The sequence below is a fragment of the Ophidiomyces ophidiicola genome, assembly GCF_022830035.1.
Source record: "Ophidiomyces ophidiicola strain CBS 122913 chromosome Unknown scaffold_3, whole genome shotgun sequence".
Taxonomy (NCBI): domain Eukaryota; kingdom Fungi; phylum Ascomycota; class Eurotiomycetes; order Onygenales; family Onygenaceae; genus Ophidiomyces; species Ophidiomyces ophidiicola.
The window spans coordinates 521,598-539,809 of record NW_026054643.1 but is presented as its reverse complement, the minus strand read 5'-3'; the positions used below and the strand labels follow the sequence as shown (position 1 = coordinate 539,809).

General features: G+C 52.6%; 3 protein-coding genes across 3 annotated transcripts; 2 read left to right on the top strand and 1 right to left on the bottom strand.

Moving 5' to 3' along the window:
• Nucleotides 1–4,775: 4,775 nt before the first annotated feature.
• LOZ57_001220 (uncharacterized protein) lies at nt 4,776–5,495 on the top strand (the record flags this gene model as incomplete). Its single annotated transcript, XM_049250312.1, has 1 exon — nt 4,776–5,495. One exon carries the CDS (start codon nt 4,776–4,778, stop codon nt 5,493–5,495), a length of 720 nt encoding a protein of 239 aa, XP_049110672.1.
• A 3,528-nt stretch (nt 5,496–9,023) lies between these two features.
• Nucleotides 9,024–10,165, top strand: COX4 (Cytochrome c oxidase subunit 4; the record flags this gene model as incomplete). The annotated part of the gene is made up of 6 exons (XM_049250311.1): nt 9,024–9,126; nt 9,268–9,324; nt 9,510–9,668; nt 9,758–9,858; nt 9,913–9,997; nt 10,092–10,165. The coding sequence occupies 6 exons, from the start codon at nt 9,024–9,026 to the stop codon at nt 10,163–10,165; spliced, it is 579 nt and encodes a 192-aa protein (XP_049110671.1).
• Nucleotides 10,166–14,860: 4,695 nt separating this feature from the next.
• On the bottom strand, nt 14,861–16,012 carry LOZ57_001218 (uncharacterized protein; the record flags this gene model as incomplete). Its single annotated transcript, XM_049250310.1, has 6 exons — nt 14,861–14,902; nt 14,966–15,049; nt 15,105–15,137; nt 15,193–15,240; nt 15,320–15,746; nt 16,008–16,012. 6 exons carry the CDS (start codon nt 16,010–16,012, stop codon nt 14,861–14,863), a joined length of 639 nt encoding a protein of 212 aa, XP_049110670.1.
• Nucleotides 16,013–18,212: the final 2,200 nt, after the last annotated feature.

Sequence of the window (18,212 nt, the reverse complement as noted above, 5' to 3'; positions counted from 1 at the left end):
AGCAGTGACAGAGGCCTTGGCCGCGCACGGCATCCACACGTCCAGCAGCAGCAGCAGCAGCAGCAGCATGGATTCTGATAGGAAGAGAGCCGTCGGGATGCTTCTGTCTGCAGGAACTATAGCTATAGGGGAAGGGGGCATCACCCGCGCTACGGCTGCGCCCTAATAAGACATGTTCGATGGCATGGCAGCCGATCGCTGCATGCCGGGCGACTCCGACCTCCAGAGTTTTCCTAGACACGGGAGTACTACTACTAAATAAACAAAAGACACGCAGAATAATTCATCATACCGGAGCATCAAAACATATCCTCAAAAAAAAAAAAGCTGCTGCCCCACCCATCTCTAATTGGCACAGTTTCACATTGATTACCCACGCTCCGTTCCCCCCGTCGTCATTATCCGAAAGTGTGCGCGTGCGCCCCCGGGCGGCCGCTCAAGCTTCTTGGTCTTGGGGCTAGGTAGCTAGCTATGTAGCTAGCTCAGGCCCCCCGGACTGGGGAGCAGCGACGGTGGCCTTGGATTTCCGATCCAGGGCACGCACGCACGGGCCGGGGGGTAACCGGACTGCGGTGGCAGGAAACGGCGGGCGATCCTATATAGAACAACCCGCGATATGGGCCAAGATTGGGGGGGCGTTGCTATGAGTATTTTTATTATTATAATTATCTTTGTTATTATTATTATTATTTTTTGGTCCGTCGGGCGCGAAACTCGGAGGTGTGTTATCTGAGTATCGCTTAAGGATGCCAGGGGATAGGGATAGGGGGGCCATGAGTTAGGGGAGAGGGAGCCCAGTTACTGGTTACTGGTTTCTTGCTACTATGCATACAAAGATGTGGCTGGGCTTGATGCTGGGCGATGGAAGGCTTGGGTTGGCGATAGAGTCTCGTGGCGTCGCGGTCAGTATCAACTAGTTGGTGGAAGCGACGGAATCCTCCGAAGGGCAGCTCAGCGGTCGATGATGATGGAAGAAAGAGGCGACAACGGAACGGTATACTCTGTCGTACTCGTAACGAACTACGTGGTTAGTTACTTACTCTGTCGTCCTGAACTACTTAGTACTCTCCCGGCGTTGCCGACTCTCGCCCGGGCACGGCACTCGACACAACGCCGTCTCTTCCTTCTCTCTCTCTCTCTTTCTCTTGTTTCCCTTCCTTTCGGGAAGAGGAAGCATTGCTATCTCAAGACTCAATTTGCTCTGCAATCCTCCACAAGTTCACATGCCAAAACAGATGCTGGCTATAACGGTAGTCAGCTAAGCAAAGAACCCATGGAAGTTCTGCAAGTACGGAGTATATGAAGAAAAAAGAAGGCGAAGAAGAAGGAGAAGAAAAAGGGTCTAGGCCAGCTTCCGTTCCTCCGCCGGCCTGGCAGGGCGAAAGCATAGCATAGGATGTATGTATGTATGTGGCATTGGCGCATACTCCGCAGCGCCTTCCGGCGGTGGCGATGGCGATATGGACCGGTCCGGGGGTTTGTCTGCTGTCGGTGGAAGGCGGGCGAGTGCGGTTGCAGGATTTAAGAAGGCGTCCAGGATTCCGAAGAGCGCTGCGAGGCATGGCCGTTTGGGATGCCTAATGTTGCAGGGTATCTGGACCGGTTGGTTGGCTGTGCTAGTCGAGTGGCTTTTTCCTGCACCGGAGGCCCATTAGTTAGTTAGTTAGTGGCGAGCCGTAGGGAGTAGGTAGCGTACAGGAAAGTAACTAGATAATAGCGTGGCGGGTGCTAAGGACCGGGAAGCCAGCGAGGAAGCGGCGGGGGCGAGCCAGGCTAGGTGCGCGCACGCTGGGCCTATGAAGCGGCGCTGCGACGGGTTCCAAGCCGGTGGCGGCTCTTGAGTCTGGCAGCGCCGATCGGATCATCGACAGCAGCCATGGCGAGGCGGCGTGAAATAACGATGGGCTGCACGACGGCGCTTGGCGGGTGGGCGGTGGGCTGTTTGCGGTGCGATCCGGTTTTGCTGGTGGTGGTGGTGGTGATGATGATGATAGTCAGACCGGGGGGCCATGGCGGGCGGGCCGGGGGGTATCCGGGGCGACGCTAGGCCGCAGTAGGCGAAAGCGGTGGACGGAGGATAATGGGAAATGAGAAGAAGCCAGCCAGCGCAATCTTGTCTTGTCGGTCGCACTCGTATTGCGGCCAGCCAGCTATTCTTAGCTGCCCAACATCTCCAAGACACATCATTTCCAGCGAAATGCGACTGTCTCGCACCGTCATTTCGCGACTAACTAACTCGTCGTCGCCTGTTCGTCCTGCAACGGCTGCCCGGCGGCTTGCTCGCTCGTCCGCCGCCATGTGGCGCGAAGTCTAATGAAATTAACGAACGACTGGCGCCGAAACCCGCACCAGCCCTGGATTCTTTTTATTATTATTTTACTTTCTCTGCGAACCGGCCGTGATTTCATGCAGGCCCCGCGTCGAATCAGCGCCCGCCGAAATAGACGCGTCCGCACGCCGATCAGCCAGAGCATAACCACCACCTCCTCCTCCACGACAACGACATCAACGACGACAAAAAGACGACAGCAGCAAGCACCCACGGCAACCAAAACATGCCGGCCCACGACCTCGCCCTGCCACGCCTGCGGCGTGTTTTCTTGTCGCTGGGCTCGCGCGGCCAAGCACGGCGGATGCAGCTCTGCATGTAACCCGTCGCGGGTCCCCGAGAAACAAGTGTATCAGATTTTTCTGCGGCCGTGTGTGTGCTGGCTGGCTGGCTGTACGCCCGTGAGCGCCAGCGCGAGACTGAGCGCGCGCGCGCGCGCGCGCGCGCGCGTGTGTGTGTGTGTGTCTGCGTGACGGTTGTCCTCCATGCTGGGGTCCTGCGCAGAGATTGCACGACCCGCGGTGCTGGTGGTAGTGGTGGCGGCGCGTTGAGACCGCATGAACGCATCACGCCCGGCCCTGTCCTGCCTCCCCCCCAGGGCCGAAACGTGCGAGCGTCCCTGCATTATTATTATTTTATTTTGGGGCCGCCGGTAGACAGACAGCCAGACGAATGTACACTGGGCGGATGGAAATGAAGATGAATAATGCGGGCCCAGCTGGTTCTTCGGCCGGGCAGCCGCTGTCAGGGCTATTCTTGGGGCGCGCGGTGTCCGTGCTGGCTTCGCCAGGTAACTACTGCTACTAGCTCGCTAGGCCGACTAAACTAGGCTTCATGTCGAGCAGGACCGGGCGAATCTTCCGTGCCAGGGGACGGGGGGGAGCAATAGAGTTGGCGGGCGATCAGGATCACAGCCGACCGGCACGCCGCGACGGACGGCCTGCGAGAGCCCACCACTTGCTGGCCAGGCACAGGCACAGGCGGCAGGCCCGGCAGAGCGACGGTGGCGGCCTGGGATTGTCTGCGATGGCGACCACGTTGGGGAGGGCGTGGGCAGGCAGCTAGTTATACGGTGTATACCCTCACGCTCTTCCAGAAGCCGGCGATCAGGACGGCGCGCCGCTAAAACACCGCTGGCCGGTCCTTGAATTTCGGGCGCATCATTTCAGACGAGTGTTATTTTTAATTTGCGTGAAATTGGGGGCCCGCGATCGAGCGCATCCCGGCGCCCTGCGCGTGGTTGCCCGTGGCCATAACAGCCCATCATAAGACGGGCTGATAAGACCAGCAGCTCTTAATACTAATACTAAGCCTGCCGGATGCTGAGCCCGCCCTGCCTCCGCTGCCGCCGCCGCTGTGCGTCTGGCTTGACTGCTGCAGCTCTCAGCGACGCCCGCCGTGCTGCTGCCGCTGTTACTATTCCTACTGCTACTGCTCTGCTACTCTTCTCCTCTGCTGCCCAACGGCCTCTGCACCCGCTGCTGCCACTACTCGACTGCTGCACATCCTGCCGCTCCTTTTCCGCTTCCTGCTGCCCTTCCTCCCTGCGCGTGTTTCTCGCCGCTGCGCCTGGCCCGCGCCCCCCGGTCGTGTCTTGTCGCTGCCTGGCTGGCTGGCGGCTCGCCCGGTGCTTATCCGCCGCCTCTTATTTTATTATTATTGCATTATTCGGTTTTATTTTATTGTCGAATTCGTTTTTCTGCGCTTTGGCTTTCTTTTGTTTGTCGTCCGGCAGCTTCTGTTTGTCTGTCTGTCTGTCTGCGTATCTGCCTGCCTGTCTGGCTTCTGCTTTCTCACTCGCCATCTCCCTCTCTCCTCTTCTCCTCTCCTCTCGTCCCTCCTCTCCGCTGCCGCCCAAGCTGGCTCTCGCGGCGTCGCTGCTCGCCTGCCCGCCCGCCGGAGACCCTCGACCCCCCCGGGCCTCTCCCCCGCCCGCAGACCCTGCCTCCAGACACGCCGGCATCCCGCTGGAAGGAGTCCTGCCCGCGCACCCTCGCCGTCGCCGCGGGGCGGAAGCACGGCCGGCCGCCTGCTCCTCGTCTGCCCTCTGTTGTTGTCGTCGTCGTCGTCGCCGCCGTCGCCTGCGCGAGCCGTGCCGCTGCAGCAGCGCGCCGCCGCCGCCTCCACCACCGCGACGCTGGCGGATCCGTATCGCGACTATCAAATCGACTACGCGCCGCACGACCCGCCCAAGCAAGCCGACGCCCACCCGCCGGGCCCCCCGCTGGTCTTCGAGCCCGCCCAGCACCATGCCGGCCGCCACGAGCTGGCCTTCCTCGCCGGCGCCGCCCCCTTCCCGCCCGCCGCCCACGCCCGCCCGGCCCCGGCCGCGGCGCAGCCGCAAGCCCCCTCGCAGTCCCAGCATCAGCATCAGCACCACCAGCATCAGCACCAGCATCAGCCGCCAGGGCAGCAGCAGCAACAGCAGCCATCCCTGATGCTGTCCATGCCCCCGCCGCACCTCCCGCCGCACTTCTCGCCGGGCCCGCTGCAGGTCTCATACGCCAGCAAGCGCCATGCCGCCAAACGCCCGCGCACCGACGACGGCGGCGGCGGCGGCGGCGAGCCTGGAGATGCCAGCACCAGCCTGGGCCTGGCTATGCTTGCTGACTCTGCGCACGGCGAAGATGCGCCCTCCGCCGACCTGCTGATGGCCGCCCATCACCACTCCCACGCCCACCATACCCATCACTCGCACCACCACGTCCCGCACGAATACCAGTCCCCACCCCTCCACCACTCGCAGCATCCCCAGCAGCAGCAACAGCAACAGCAACAACAACACCACCACCACCGACTGCCCTCGCAGGCTACACTCGCCGGCGGCCCGCCCGGCTCCGGCAGCGCCGGCGGAGACGCAGACCTGGGGTCGCCCGGGGGCAGCGCGGCGCCGGGCTCGCAGAGCGTCGTGGGCCAGCCTGGCATGCCCGACCCGGCGCCGCGGCCGCGCGGGCCCAAATTGAAATTCACGCCCGAGGAGGACCGGCTGCTGGTGGAGCTGAAGGAGAACAAGAACCTGACGTGGAAGCAGATTGCCGACTTCTTCCCGGGCCGCACCAGCGGCACCCTACAAGTGCGCTATTGCACCAAGTTGAAGGCGAAGGCCACCGTCTGGACGGACGAAGCGGTAAGTCCAAAAAGCAAACACCCCAGAAAAAAAGAGTAATTTCTTTCCCCTGTATTTGTTTTTTTGCTTTTTGTTTTTTTTGCTTTGGGCCTGGTGGTTTTTTGGTGGCACGGAGTACTTGCAAGGTATGCAAGGAGGGAAATAATATTGCAAAAAACAAAAAAAAAGCTTTTGACTGACAGATTGTGCTCACTGTTTTGTTTCGCCCTCTTTTTAGGTGCAACGCCTGCGTAACGCTATCCAAGAATATGAACATGATCGGTGGCGTATTATTTCCACGAAAGTCGGCAACGGTTTCTCCCCTGGAGCATGTTGCGCAAAGGCTGCAGAACTGTAACTTCTGCTCCTCCTCCTACTTCTACTCCCTTTCGTCTCCTCTCCTCTCCTCTCCTCTCCTCCATTCGACACACTTCACACCACCCCCTTAGCCGGGAAAGGGGGGGTATATCGACGGAACGAAGTACCTTTCAATTTACTATTACTATACTATTATTATCCCCTCTTCTGCTATTTCTATTTGCTTTACTTTCTAAATTTTTTTTTCTCGGCACGGTTTCGGCCCCCGCGCCTCTCCCCTGTTGAATGTGCGACTGAATGTTGTACACTCTTCTCTACCCCGCCCCCCCTTGACACCCCCCCTTTTTTTTATTTTTTTATTTTTTTTTTGCTCTCGTGATGAATGAAACATTCCTCTCTGTACCCCTCTACACCGCAATTATTTGTTTGTTTGTGTTTTTCTTCTTTTTACTTTTTTTCTTTTTTTTTTGCAACGGCCGCAATCTGGACCGGGGTGACGTGCGAAAGATAGCTTGTTCCGTGTATATACCACCGATACACCAACGATTTGTATGGCCCGAAAGGGAAGATTTTGTTGGAAGGGAAGGGAAATGAATTGGGGGAGAGAGAAATGAGAAAACAAGCGGAAGGGCACAAAGGGATGGTCCGGATTTTCTGGGATAAAAGTTTATCTAGGGGACAGCAGTTTTTTTTTCATTTACCCGTCTTGTGGACCTTTTTTTTTCTGATAGCCAACGGTGTTGTTGGTTGTTTGTGTTCGATGTTACTTTTTTTTTCTCTATATCCTTTTTCTTTTATTTTTGGGAAGGGATTGGAAAAAAGAGATGAGCTGAAGATTCGGGAAATCAAATAATAGAACCGGCAGGAGAAAGAACAAAAAAAAATATACTTGTTGTCATTTTTGTCTTTCGGGGAAGAGGAGAAAAAAAAAACATTTTGAAGAGGAGGGGTGGGAAGGGGAAGGGGGGTCGGCATGTCGCTGCGATCACAATCACATACACACATACACAAAACGAGGCGGGACCTTTGGAAGGGAGACAGAGTCACGCTCCGGATTCGGGAAGCCAGATTTTGTTTTACCTACTTCGTCTTATGCGAGATGGATGCCTGCGCCGGCACGCCGGAGACAATGTCACTGAAGAAGATGTTGGAGCCTTTCCTGCCACGATTCCGACACTTTTTTTTTTTGGGTTTCCGGCCCCTCCCTTATCTCTCCTCGCTGCTGGTTTCCGTCCCATCATCGCCGTTTTTCTCATCTCTTTTCTGGTTACAAAACAAGGATTCTCTTTTTGTGTGTGTGCATGCGCCTTGCATTGCTTAATTTTCAATACTTCTTTTCTAGATGCTTCCCCTCACATTTGTTTTTTATATATCGGGAATTCTATGTTGTGGATGTATGTGTGTGTGTGTGTGTGCGTTTGTGTGTGTATGTTTGTGTGTGTGTGTGTGTGTGTGGGTTGGCTATCTTTCCAGATTCTCCCTGTTTTTGGTTGTACATGATACCCCCCATGTGTTTCTCCCTCACCTCCCCTTCGTAACCCTCCCAACTACACTCCTTTTACGGCCGTCGCGTCATCTCAATCCCCTTAACCCCATTGAATGTGTCCCCCTTGCTTTCTCTCTTATTTTCGAAAATCTTTCATATTTCTTTTATATCCTCGAGAATGTCATGCCAGATATCCTGATGTTTAATGGAGCTACGCTTTATAGTCTTTAAAGAAACACCCCAGAAATTTGTTGTATGTGTGTGTGTGTGTTTGGATGCGTTATCTAATTTGTACCGCTTCTATTACAACTTCCCGCTCTTTTCTTTTCCTTTCCCCACGCTAGCATATTATTCTTCCCCAATGGGGCCTGTCATACGCCCTTTTTGAAATTTCGGGTACCTTATCTATGTGTGCTCTTACCTTCTCGCCCCTTCTCTATCTCCGCTGGGCTAGAACCAGGTGTTCCCGTTCTGTTGGATGGTCAAAGAAAACCTCCTTCACGGGCAGCCGCGGCATAAGAATGGTGTGCATTTTGTTATTGTTACATACATTTTTCCCGCCCTCCGGCTTTTTTCTTTTCTTTTCTTTTTTAGAAGGTTCGACAGGTCTTGTGTGGCATGGCATTCTTCATTTGTTTGCCTTTTTTTTTTTTTTTTTTTTTTGGTTTGGTGTGGAGCACAATAATCATGGGAGCACCAGACTGGGCCTGGGGGCTCCCGGGTGGTAGGGTGTGTGTGTATCGAGGAATCCAGGAGAGCCTCTAGAGGGGGAAAAAAAGACCGTTTTCTTTCATTGTATATATACGACAGAATGGGTGCACAGTGTCAGTCAGGGGGTAGGAAGAACGAGACACTAGCGCAAGGGTACTGGATCGGTAGGACAAGCTGTCTGGCATTTGCTCCTCAGGTCCGTTTTCCCTTCCTAGACCCCCCTTGCATGGTCTCGAACTTCGGGCCTTTGTTTTTTTCTTTTTTTCTTTTTGGGAAGGGTTTTGCCTTTTCAAGTCAGTATTACCCCGGGTCTGTCTTGTACTATGTTTCCTTGGAATAGATATTCTTCTCATGTTTCACACCTGGGGTGGGGAGGGAAGTGACCGGCAAAGACATTTCGAAACTCTTTTTTTGCACGCGCACCCTTCCCAGTATCATATTGGGATATTATAGTTCCAACCTCACGAACCCGTTACACAAAATACTTTGAGTGACGGGAGTGTGTCAGAACATGCGAGAAGCCTTTTTTCGTTGATAATGGAGTGATAGGGGGCGTGATTGGGGGGCAAACCGAAGGGGAAGAGCGCGCCGGATCTGGCAATCTGACGGGCTACGTTTCTGTGTCCCCCGAGAAAGTTGACAGCTAAGAAAATTAGATACTAGCCTAGGCTGTTATCAATGTTGTGCATGTGTTTGTATCTTATGATACAGAAAATCGCGAAAACAAAATAGCGGTGGGCGTTGATGATAGCACCAACAGCGTGACGTTCGGAATGCCTGATTGGGAGACCGTAGGGCTATAGCCCTGGAACCACCCAAATCCGGCTGCCACCTCCCTCGGAATATCCTCGGTCCGCTTCAGCCAATCACCGCCGCCCTGAGAACGACTGACCACTTTACCCGCTGACTCAGCATAACCTCACCACTCGGAAAACGGATTCGGAGCGCATCAACCCAGCCCATCATTTCCCACGACCAACGTTACTGCTTGAAGCCGAATTCTGGCCCCCCCCCCCTTCGCGCAGACCTTCACAGCCCTGGCCAATTGGGGTGTCTGAGAAGTTATTTTAGCAATGTTTGTCCAGCGCACTGCGTTCGCCCTCGCCCGGCGTTCGACGCCCGTGAGAGCCGCGACCTTGGCTCGACGCACGTTCTCATCGTCGGTTGTTGTTCGCAGTATGTGGAAAACACGCTCTCTTTTTTTGTTGTTGGGGTTTTGACTAGCTGGTGGTTTGGATTGAGGAGAAAAGATGCCAGCGTTTTTGTTGTCGAATTGAGGGGCTTTACTGACTTTTTCTTTGTGCATTTGCTTATTAGGCTCCAAATGGGATCCGAAACCGGGAGAGCCACAGGGCAAAATTGTTCCGTATGATGGTCAGTAATTGAAAATACGAATTGCGGGAGAAATTCATGGCCGCTGGCGCGAAGTGATAATGGCCGACTTTTATGTTGATATCTCGCCATATATATCGCGACAGGGTTGTTGTTGGTGTTTTCATTTTGGGATTGGATGGAATGAATAGAGCAAAGACTAACGTCCGGTGCTTCGCCCCCCATAGAAATCAAGACGGAATCCGATCTTCTTCCTCCAGGTGGTGCACCCGGTACCGTTCCCACCGATCTCGAACAATCCACCGGTCTGGAGCGATTGGAACTTTTAGGCAAAATGGAGGGCCGCGATATATTCAACTCGAAGCCTTTGGATGCTTCGAGATTAGGTTTGTGGCGGACCTGCCTTTCAATGTTCACGGAAATAGCTTGGAAAGTTGTTCCGCTAATTTTATATTGTCTTCTCTTCGCGTGACAGGAACCCTTGATAACCCAATCATGGTCAAGTCCGGTGGCCCTGAGCAATACGTCGGCTGCACTGGATACCCCGTCGACTCCCACAGTGTCATCTGGCTCACGGTACGCTGAGATTCGACTTTTATCTCGTATTATGTCCTAATTCATCTGTATCAGGTTTCTCAAGATCGCCCCATGGAGCGATGCCCTGAATGCGGCAACACCGTCAAGATGGAATATATCGGTCCTAAAGAAGATGATCGTAAGTAACCTTTTATATAAAGCTTAACACAGTGATCCTAGCCCTTTCGCTGCATCCTTGGTCTTGCTCTGTGCATGCTGACGATTTCTGATAGACCATCACCATGCTGAGGTCTACGAACCCAAGACCATGGCCGACTTCGTCAAGCCTGAGTACTGGTATAGATGATTGGGGGTGCAACCGTAAATTTTGGCCTACTTTGAGCAGTATATCAAAGTCTATATTCTCCTCGTCGTCCTGTTCAGAATCGCACTGGCCTCCATCCATTATGCCATCTCTTCCAGCTACCTCCCTCCCCATCTGTAGAATAGTTGAAGTTGAATATGTTTATGCTAGAAGTGGGTTTAATCCGGCATAACAAAGTTGTTTCTTTTGCATCAAGTGTGGTATTCATCGTCCCTGCGTGATCATTAGATAAAATCAGAAGGTTGTGATTCTAAAAAAAAAAAAGAAAAGAAAAGAAAAAAGCTTTGCGAGATAGTCGATCATTGCGCACCGGTAAATGCATTGTTGACCTGTCACTTTCTGCCAATCTTTTAGGTGCATGTACCTCGTACACCCAGTTTCCTTACAAGCACGGATATACATCCATAATGCTCTACAACATGTAAGTGCACAAAAACGAGGTACATATAATCCGCATCTGACTACTTGGTACCTGGGAGGTACATTTGGGTACATTGGCTGTTTCCGAATCTCCAATTAACGGCTCATGGTACGTATATACTTTGCCGAAGTAAATACATACCTCCAGGCAGTACATCTATTTGGCTGCCCAGAGCGCACTAGCATTCACGTACACACTCTAGACCAGTTCCTGGATGAGCGGGCGTTCTGAGCAACCGGAACAGCTTAACATATGTATAAACCGCCGTGAAAGGGTACTTCAACCAACTATTTAGATATTAGGCTACTTGTGAGCACTGTTCATGTGGCCCTGGCCTGGGAGCAAATTATATTCAAAAACTAACTACGATGCTCGATATTGAGGAACGGGCTTCTGCACGACATAGGTTGGAATGGGTTCGAAAATGATGCTAGCTCAGCCTCGTAACATGTCACGCAAGATGCAGAGTGATATTGGGGTGGTCTTGAAGCTATAATATCCACTCGAACAAACCGGAACTCCGGTATCCTTTTCCATGAGTTTCGTCAGCTCCGGTTAAAGACGCATAGAAAAAGTTAACAGAGGAAAGGATTTGTACCACCAGATGGTCAAGGGAAAATGCTAAACATTTTAAGAAAAATAAAAAATAAAAAAATGGTGAAGCTTCATCTTGACTGTGCTACGTTTCCAATTAATCAGCGATAGGCTTCGGCTGACCCGAAATAATGGATCCCAGCAACTCTCGGCGTGAGCGAATGGAGGAATGGTGCGGCTATCTTTCGGCAATAAAAAGTAAGAGTAGGCTGCCATGTGAAGAACTATGTCACACATAAACCACCCAAAGGCTTAGTTGGGCGGAAGGTGTGTTTCGAATCTTGAAGCGGCCAATGGCATCGCTCTAATGCAACGTGGAGGTCAACATGAGCGTACGTCTTTCTCGCAGATGAATGTGCGTGTGTGCCAGTTCCGGAACGGATATCGTAAGCCTGTCCGACTTTAAATCCAAAATGTTCAGGTGTTTCCAATGCTTAATGTTAGCGGCTCCAATTGGAAATAGTGTTTATGTAGATGATAAACAGGCATAGTCGCCTGTGCATTAAAATAGTAAAACGGCCAAGAGACCAGGATCTCTCTCCGCTAAAGAACAAGAAACGCTTGGTCTAAAAATTTCAGCGTTAGGGTAGTACTTTGAAAGAAGCCTTTGAATCTCCACATATATCAAGCCTTAAACAAATATCTAAATCGATCCTAGGATACGTAGTCATGAAAGACAGAATACTGGAATAGAGGAGTACCAAGAAAAAGTTGATATAGTTGTTCTGGGAGCCAGGCCCTGAAAAACGAATATCTCGATTTTTTGAGCCATTGAGTCCAGACCGCGATAACCCCGGGGGTCTAGCCTGGTCATTGCAGATCCTGTCGGGCTACGTGGCTTAACGTTTCGGTCTAGATACTGCCAATGGAAGAATGCTGCAAGATCATGGGAGGGGGAAAAACTCAGACAGGATTTGCTGAATAATGCCGAAGGGGCTCGAGGCCGGCTTGCATGACATAGCCACGAACAGGACCGGAGGGTGGGATCCTAGCTATCGTGATACAGGCCCTCTTTCCCCAAATAAGGGTGCCATACGTGGCACTAAGGGTATCAAAATTTGCGTCACTGTGGGCTCAGAGTTCAAGGGTTGATAACGGCGACGAATAAGAGTTAAAGATGGTAAATTCAAGAAAAAGTGATCTTCTGGTTCAAGTGAGAGTTAGGCGTTCGGGATAAATAGTTTCACCCAGGTATCGTGTTGTAATGCCGTATCTAGAAGACATTACCCAATTGCATTCCATCCCAAAGACAAGCAAGCTGAGAGTATCGCGAAACGTTGTCACCATTCTTTACCGGACATGCTTTGCATACAGATGGACGCCTAATAATGTGCAAAACCAGTTACCAATCATTGGTATGTAGGTCTGCTCAAATAGCGATAAGAGATGATACTGTATCATCCTGGGGAATAGGGTCATGTGTTTGCTTGATCCAGCGACAGTTGTACAGTCTGTACACCTACGAGTCAGCTCGAAAGACTGTAAATGTTCAGTTGTATCACGGAGTAGGTCATAAAACTCTCTGCATGGCTGGAGATAATGCCCGCATATGGAAATATGAAGTCCAATTAAGTCCGTACAGCTCAGGCCGCGACCGAGAGCGCTGTTGATCGAGGTAAAGTTACTGTCGCCTGCATGATCGTCAACGACACGGTGTTACTTTTCTGACCGCGACTGATGCAATAATGTTGCCAGTACCAGGGTTCAATCCCTGCCATATGGTATCCACTGGCCAAAAAACGTATCATCGTCCCAAGGCAACTCGAAGGCTGAGCCCGCCACGTTTTTTAACTTTCGGAGCGGAGGAAGCAGTCATCAGAATACGCCTGAGATACTTCCCGAATACCTGTACTCGGAAATTCGGGACTATTCAGAAAAAATGGGTTTGACCCCAGCTGAATGTAGTGATACAAGGTCAACTCGTATCATCCAGCTGTCGATACTTGAAAGGGAAGGGTACATTGCATAGGGACTTCCTATACATGTGAACAAGTGTGAATTGATCATGGGGCATGATTCAGGGGGGGACTCAGGGCCATGGAAAACCAACAACCATTGGCCCTTAAAATCAATTTGTGCTTCCTGGCAGGTAAGATGGCTTTTCAGGAAATCCGAGCCCAGCTGAAGTCATTGGCTAGCTACCAGCCATAGAGGCAAACGAGTAGTAAAATCCTGGGATTTTCAAAGTAACAAGGGGGACTTTCTACCCCTAAGAAAGTCGAGCCCTGTCTGTTTGTGCTTTACAAACGCTAAGGACCAATGGGATTCGACGGCGAGACGATACTTTTTCTAAGAGAGATTACTCTTGTCAATCCTGGTCTCAGCAGTATGTTGAATCGATAGTTCTCGATGCGCACACGGAAAGAAGCGAAACTTGCAGGTAAGGCCTAAGTAGACTAAACAAGACCAATTAGTGTACAATCCATTGTCCAAGAAGATTTTTATCCACGTTCCTCTAACAGAAAAAAATACATCTCGAAAATTCTACGCCACAAGGCTACTGTACTCACGACAATTGCTCCTCGCAACCCAAGGCTACCTGACCCCTCATCGTGTCGGGAGCGAAATTATTAAAACGAGAATAAAAAACGCCGTGGTACGAGTTCCCCCGAGGCACGTAGCAAAACAACAGCCACGGGGCAGTCCTCCAAACCACACGCCCACAAATAGAGATGGGTGAACGCAACGGTAAACGTGGTGAACGAGATGGGGAGAAAGCGAGGTGGTATTTGTTACCCGTTTTGGGTGTTGCGATGGACGTTTGAAGGGGGTGACTTCGAGCTAGTCCCTTTTCGTCCGGCGAAGTACCAGTACCGCCGAGACGGGTGTGCACAGGCCTGCCACGCAGGTACCGGCACGTTTGACATGGCGAGCGAACCAAGGACCGTGCAAATGAAAGCGTTACTTGTACCGTGGTACTTGGCAATGAACGGGTCTGTCATTGCTGTCTTGCAGATGTATATCTATCATCAGGGGTGGTATATCAGGCGCTGTACACATTTGTATATGTGCATGTAGCATGTATACTCCATACTTATTTTTTCATTTACAGCTACAATATCAGTCCAGGGCATGTGACATCAATGGGTTGTTTTGCAATACGGAGTTTTTCTCCGGCTTTGAAAAAAATCGGCATTATTCCGTCCAATCACCCGAAGCTATAACAAAAAGAGCAAAACGTGGAATGGTGAATCATACAAATTTAAAGGATACACCGGCTGAACACAATGATGTGAAACCAGCAGAGCACTCGCGTCAAAAACAAAAGGTACCTTTCCAGAATCAAAAAAAAAAAAAAAAAAAAGAAACAGGGCAATGAATAAATATGTAGGCGGACGTGAAGTCGAAAGAGACCAATATATCGCAGTGTGGCAGATGCCGGAATTAAATCTCCCTCCATGGGTATCGCGGCATTAGCACCAATGAACAGAAAAAGAGAGACGCCCAACCATACTCCTAAGAAATTCCATCCATGTTGCTCCTCCGCGATATTTGGTAAACCGGTCGAGTTGGGAAAGTAGATGTAAAGACCGTCACAGGCAAAAAAAAAAGAAAAAAAAAAGTTCGGAGAGTGAGAGCAAAAATGAAAGATTGAAAGCCGAAGCGCCCGAGTTGAAGTTTCAGAGCGAGGTGCAGAAACTTGTGTCGTTTCATTACTCGAGTTACAAATTTCTGAAGTGATCCTTCGCGTACTGTTCGCATGCCTACAGGAAGCAGGTCAATTTCAAGAGAAGAAGCCAAAAAAGTTCGGTTCGAAAACGGGTTACCTTTGCGGGCTTTCCAATCTTCTGGCCAATGACTTTCCATTTGTTCGCCTCGTATTCTTTGATGGCGTCTCTCAGAGCTATAGACTGTTTCGAGTTGTTAACCCCTGAAACTCGAAAGTAGACTTCGAGTATCACTCACGTCTTCTTCGCCAAATTCGGCATAGTGCATATCCTACTCGATCATAAGTCTTCTGAAAAGTACTCCGTAGTCAAAACTCCGATCTTACCTTGTACCAGTGTTTCTTGACACTGCCCTCCGTTCTTGCAGGAAACGTCTGGAGCGAGTCTCGAGTGTCAGAGCACGCAATTACAAGAGGAGGTCGCTCAGGATGCGAACACACGCGTGGGACAAACCTTGGCTATTTCGCTCCAGGTGTTACCAGAGTCTCGCATTGCTTTGAGTCTCTGTTCTTCTTCCGCCGTCCACGGGGTGTTTGTTCGACCTTTCTTCTTGCCTGCTACATCTGGAGTTGCAGCGGCGCCTGTTGAGTTCCCTTCACCTTCAGCAGGGGCAGTTAGTTGCGGGGATGCTATATCAGACATGTGCGCGTTCTGTTGGAATGACGCACGTCTTTTCCGGGGGTTTGCAACCGGCACGTTTCCTGGCTGGTGCTGGGGGGTTACTGCTGTGGCCGCGGTGGGTTGAGGAGGTGGTACCATCGGAGGAGCGTCAAATTGGTTAGGGCCGGGGAAGGGGGCAGCTGCTGGATTTAAAGCGTGTTGCGTGGGTGGAGGGTTGGCTGGGACAGTGGTTTTGATTCGCTTAGAAGTAGGAGGCGAGCTATAAGAGATGTTAAGAGACCAGAAGAGTCAAGATGTCAGTCAATAAGTATGGGATTGTGGACACTCGTTCATCAACATAGCACATGGCAGCTGGGTCACCAACAGAGCTGCAAGTCGACACGAGGGATCCGCACGAACAGGTACGGCACTTTGGGGGAAGAAAGCAAATATAAAGTGCAATAGCAGAGGTACACGAGGATCCGTGGACGGGGGTCGATCAGAGGACGAGCCAGGCGGAGGAGAGAGGGTATATACTTACGACATGGCAGGAAGAGGAGATCTGGAGGCAAACATGGGCCAATTCATCTGTCAGAGTACGGGCAAAGAGAGGTTAGCCAGGGATAAGCCGGTATCGAGGTGGGTAATAAAGCACTGGAGTGAAGTCCCATTGCGAGCATGAGGCGTGACACACTAGGGAAGACAAATGAGAGGCACGACAAGCTTGACCGGCACGATCGAGCTCGCCGAGACGATGATGCTTAGTACAGAGGTGGTGGTGGTGGTGGGGGGGGAGAACAAAGTGACGTGGGCGGGAACGGAAGCGAAGGAAAACGCGCGAGATCGGGGAGGTTAAGTACGGTGGGCAGGTAGACGGGCGGGCGGTCTCGAGGACTTTGCACGGGAGTATCGTCGCGGCGACGATACACAGAGGTTGCGACGGAGTCACTGAGGGTACCGAGCCTGGGCGGGCGACGGGGGCGTGGCAGGCATGTAGCGCTGGGGGCGCGAAGGGACGGACGCGGCGGGTAGGGCACGACGGGGTGTGGCCGGGAGGTTGGGACGGTGAGCTGGCGAGCGATGAGACGAATAAAGTACAGCGAGCGCGCAGGCGTGCGGCGGTAGATATTATGGTGATTCTGGTAGTGGTGGTGGTGGTGGTGCTGCTGCTGCCGCTCAGCTCAGCTCTGCTCTGCGCTGCGTCTCTGCGACGGGCGGCAGCGGGGGGGGCGCAGGAGAGCGTGGATTGCGGGGAAGGCAGCGTAACTTTACCGGTGGATACGGCAATGCTGCGCCGGACTGGGGCGCAAATACCAGGCGTTACCAGCCCGCGACCTCCGCTGCACGCCCGCCGCCCGCCGGCCACCACCACCACCACCACCACCACCACCACCAGCTGCTGTTACTGCTGCTGCGGCTGCTACTGCACGCGCGCAAATTCGCGCATCAGCACGCCCGCCCGCCCAATCACCGAACTAGCAGCCAGCCAGCGGCGGTGCTGCGGGTGCTCAATTTTGGGTCTGCGCGTTGCCATTACGGCCGGCTTTCCCAGAGCTCGTATGTCGCTAACGCGTTCCGGACTAGCGCCTCATTAACTACAGAAACATCTCCCGTCGCTCATCCGCGATCTGCCCTGCCCTGGCCTGGCCCCCCTGCCTCCATGGCCGAGGGCCTGCCAAACCATGCGTCGTGACCGGGGACGACGACGCCGACGCGGCAGGCGCTGGCGCTGGCGCTCATGCTGCGAGTTCCAGCGCCCGTCGCTGGAGCGCCCGCCAGCTCGTCGCGAGGCCAGCAGCGACGGGCAAGCAGTCGAGGGAAGCTAGCGCCAAGGCCCGCGGCATGCACCCAAGCCTGTGCGGTCTGTGCACAGCAAAGAACGGCGCTGAGTGGCCAAGGCCAGTCCCCGGAAACACTGTTGTATGGACGGCTAGACGGACCAGGCAGGTATGGACGGAGTGTGGACAGTACCTATGTATGTACGGAGGATGTATGTATGTATGGACTGCGTGTGTAGTGTGTGCATGCACGCCCATCATCGACCAACCGATGTCTGTCCGTCTGTACGGAGTACTCCGTATGCTGGTAACGGTGGCATGTACTGTATGTGCTATGTAAAGATACCTCAAGGATGTTTCGACCTCCATTGCCCGACCGCCACAAGCCATTCTGGCTCCCCAACGTTACCGACGCACAGTGTACCACAGACAACATCTGATCGCTGCCAGACAGACGGCCATGGTGGGTATGCGGTACTCTGTGAGTCGTCAATCCGCATGGGAACTAATGGGATTTATTGGGTCGGCATGAACTTTCTTGTCCTCTATCATTTGAGGATTGTCATGGGCCTACTCACTATCTCCCGGGGGTTCACCGTGTAACTCATCTGCTCTGTGCCTCCAGGCCACCATTCGCCGTACAGTAACCGGGCACCGTTCTTCCGCGCAGCCCAAGTCACAAGCGAAGGAGGCTGAGGGCCGTTAGACTCGACGAATGCCGGTATTATTATTATTATTATTATTGTACTGTGCATACACCCCGGATCGTCCGGTCGTCTCCCGGGGCGCGTATTCAGTTGAAATGACAATCCACTGAGTTGTGTCGAGACACGCTGAGCTTCACAGGCGCAATCAAGGGGACCTCTTCCTCGGCTGCCGGAGCGCAACAGATGACACGGGCTCCAATCCCACCTAGCACATCCATCACCAGGAAACCATTGAGCAAGGACCACCGCCCATGTTTACCC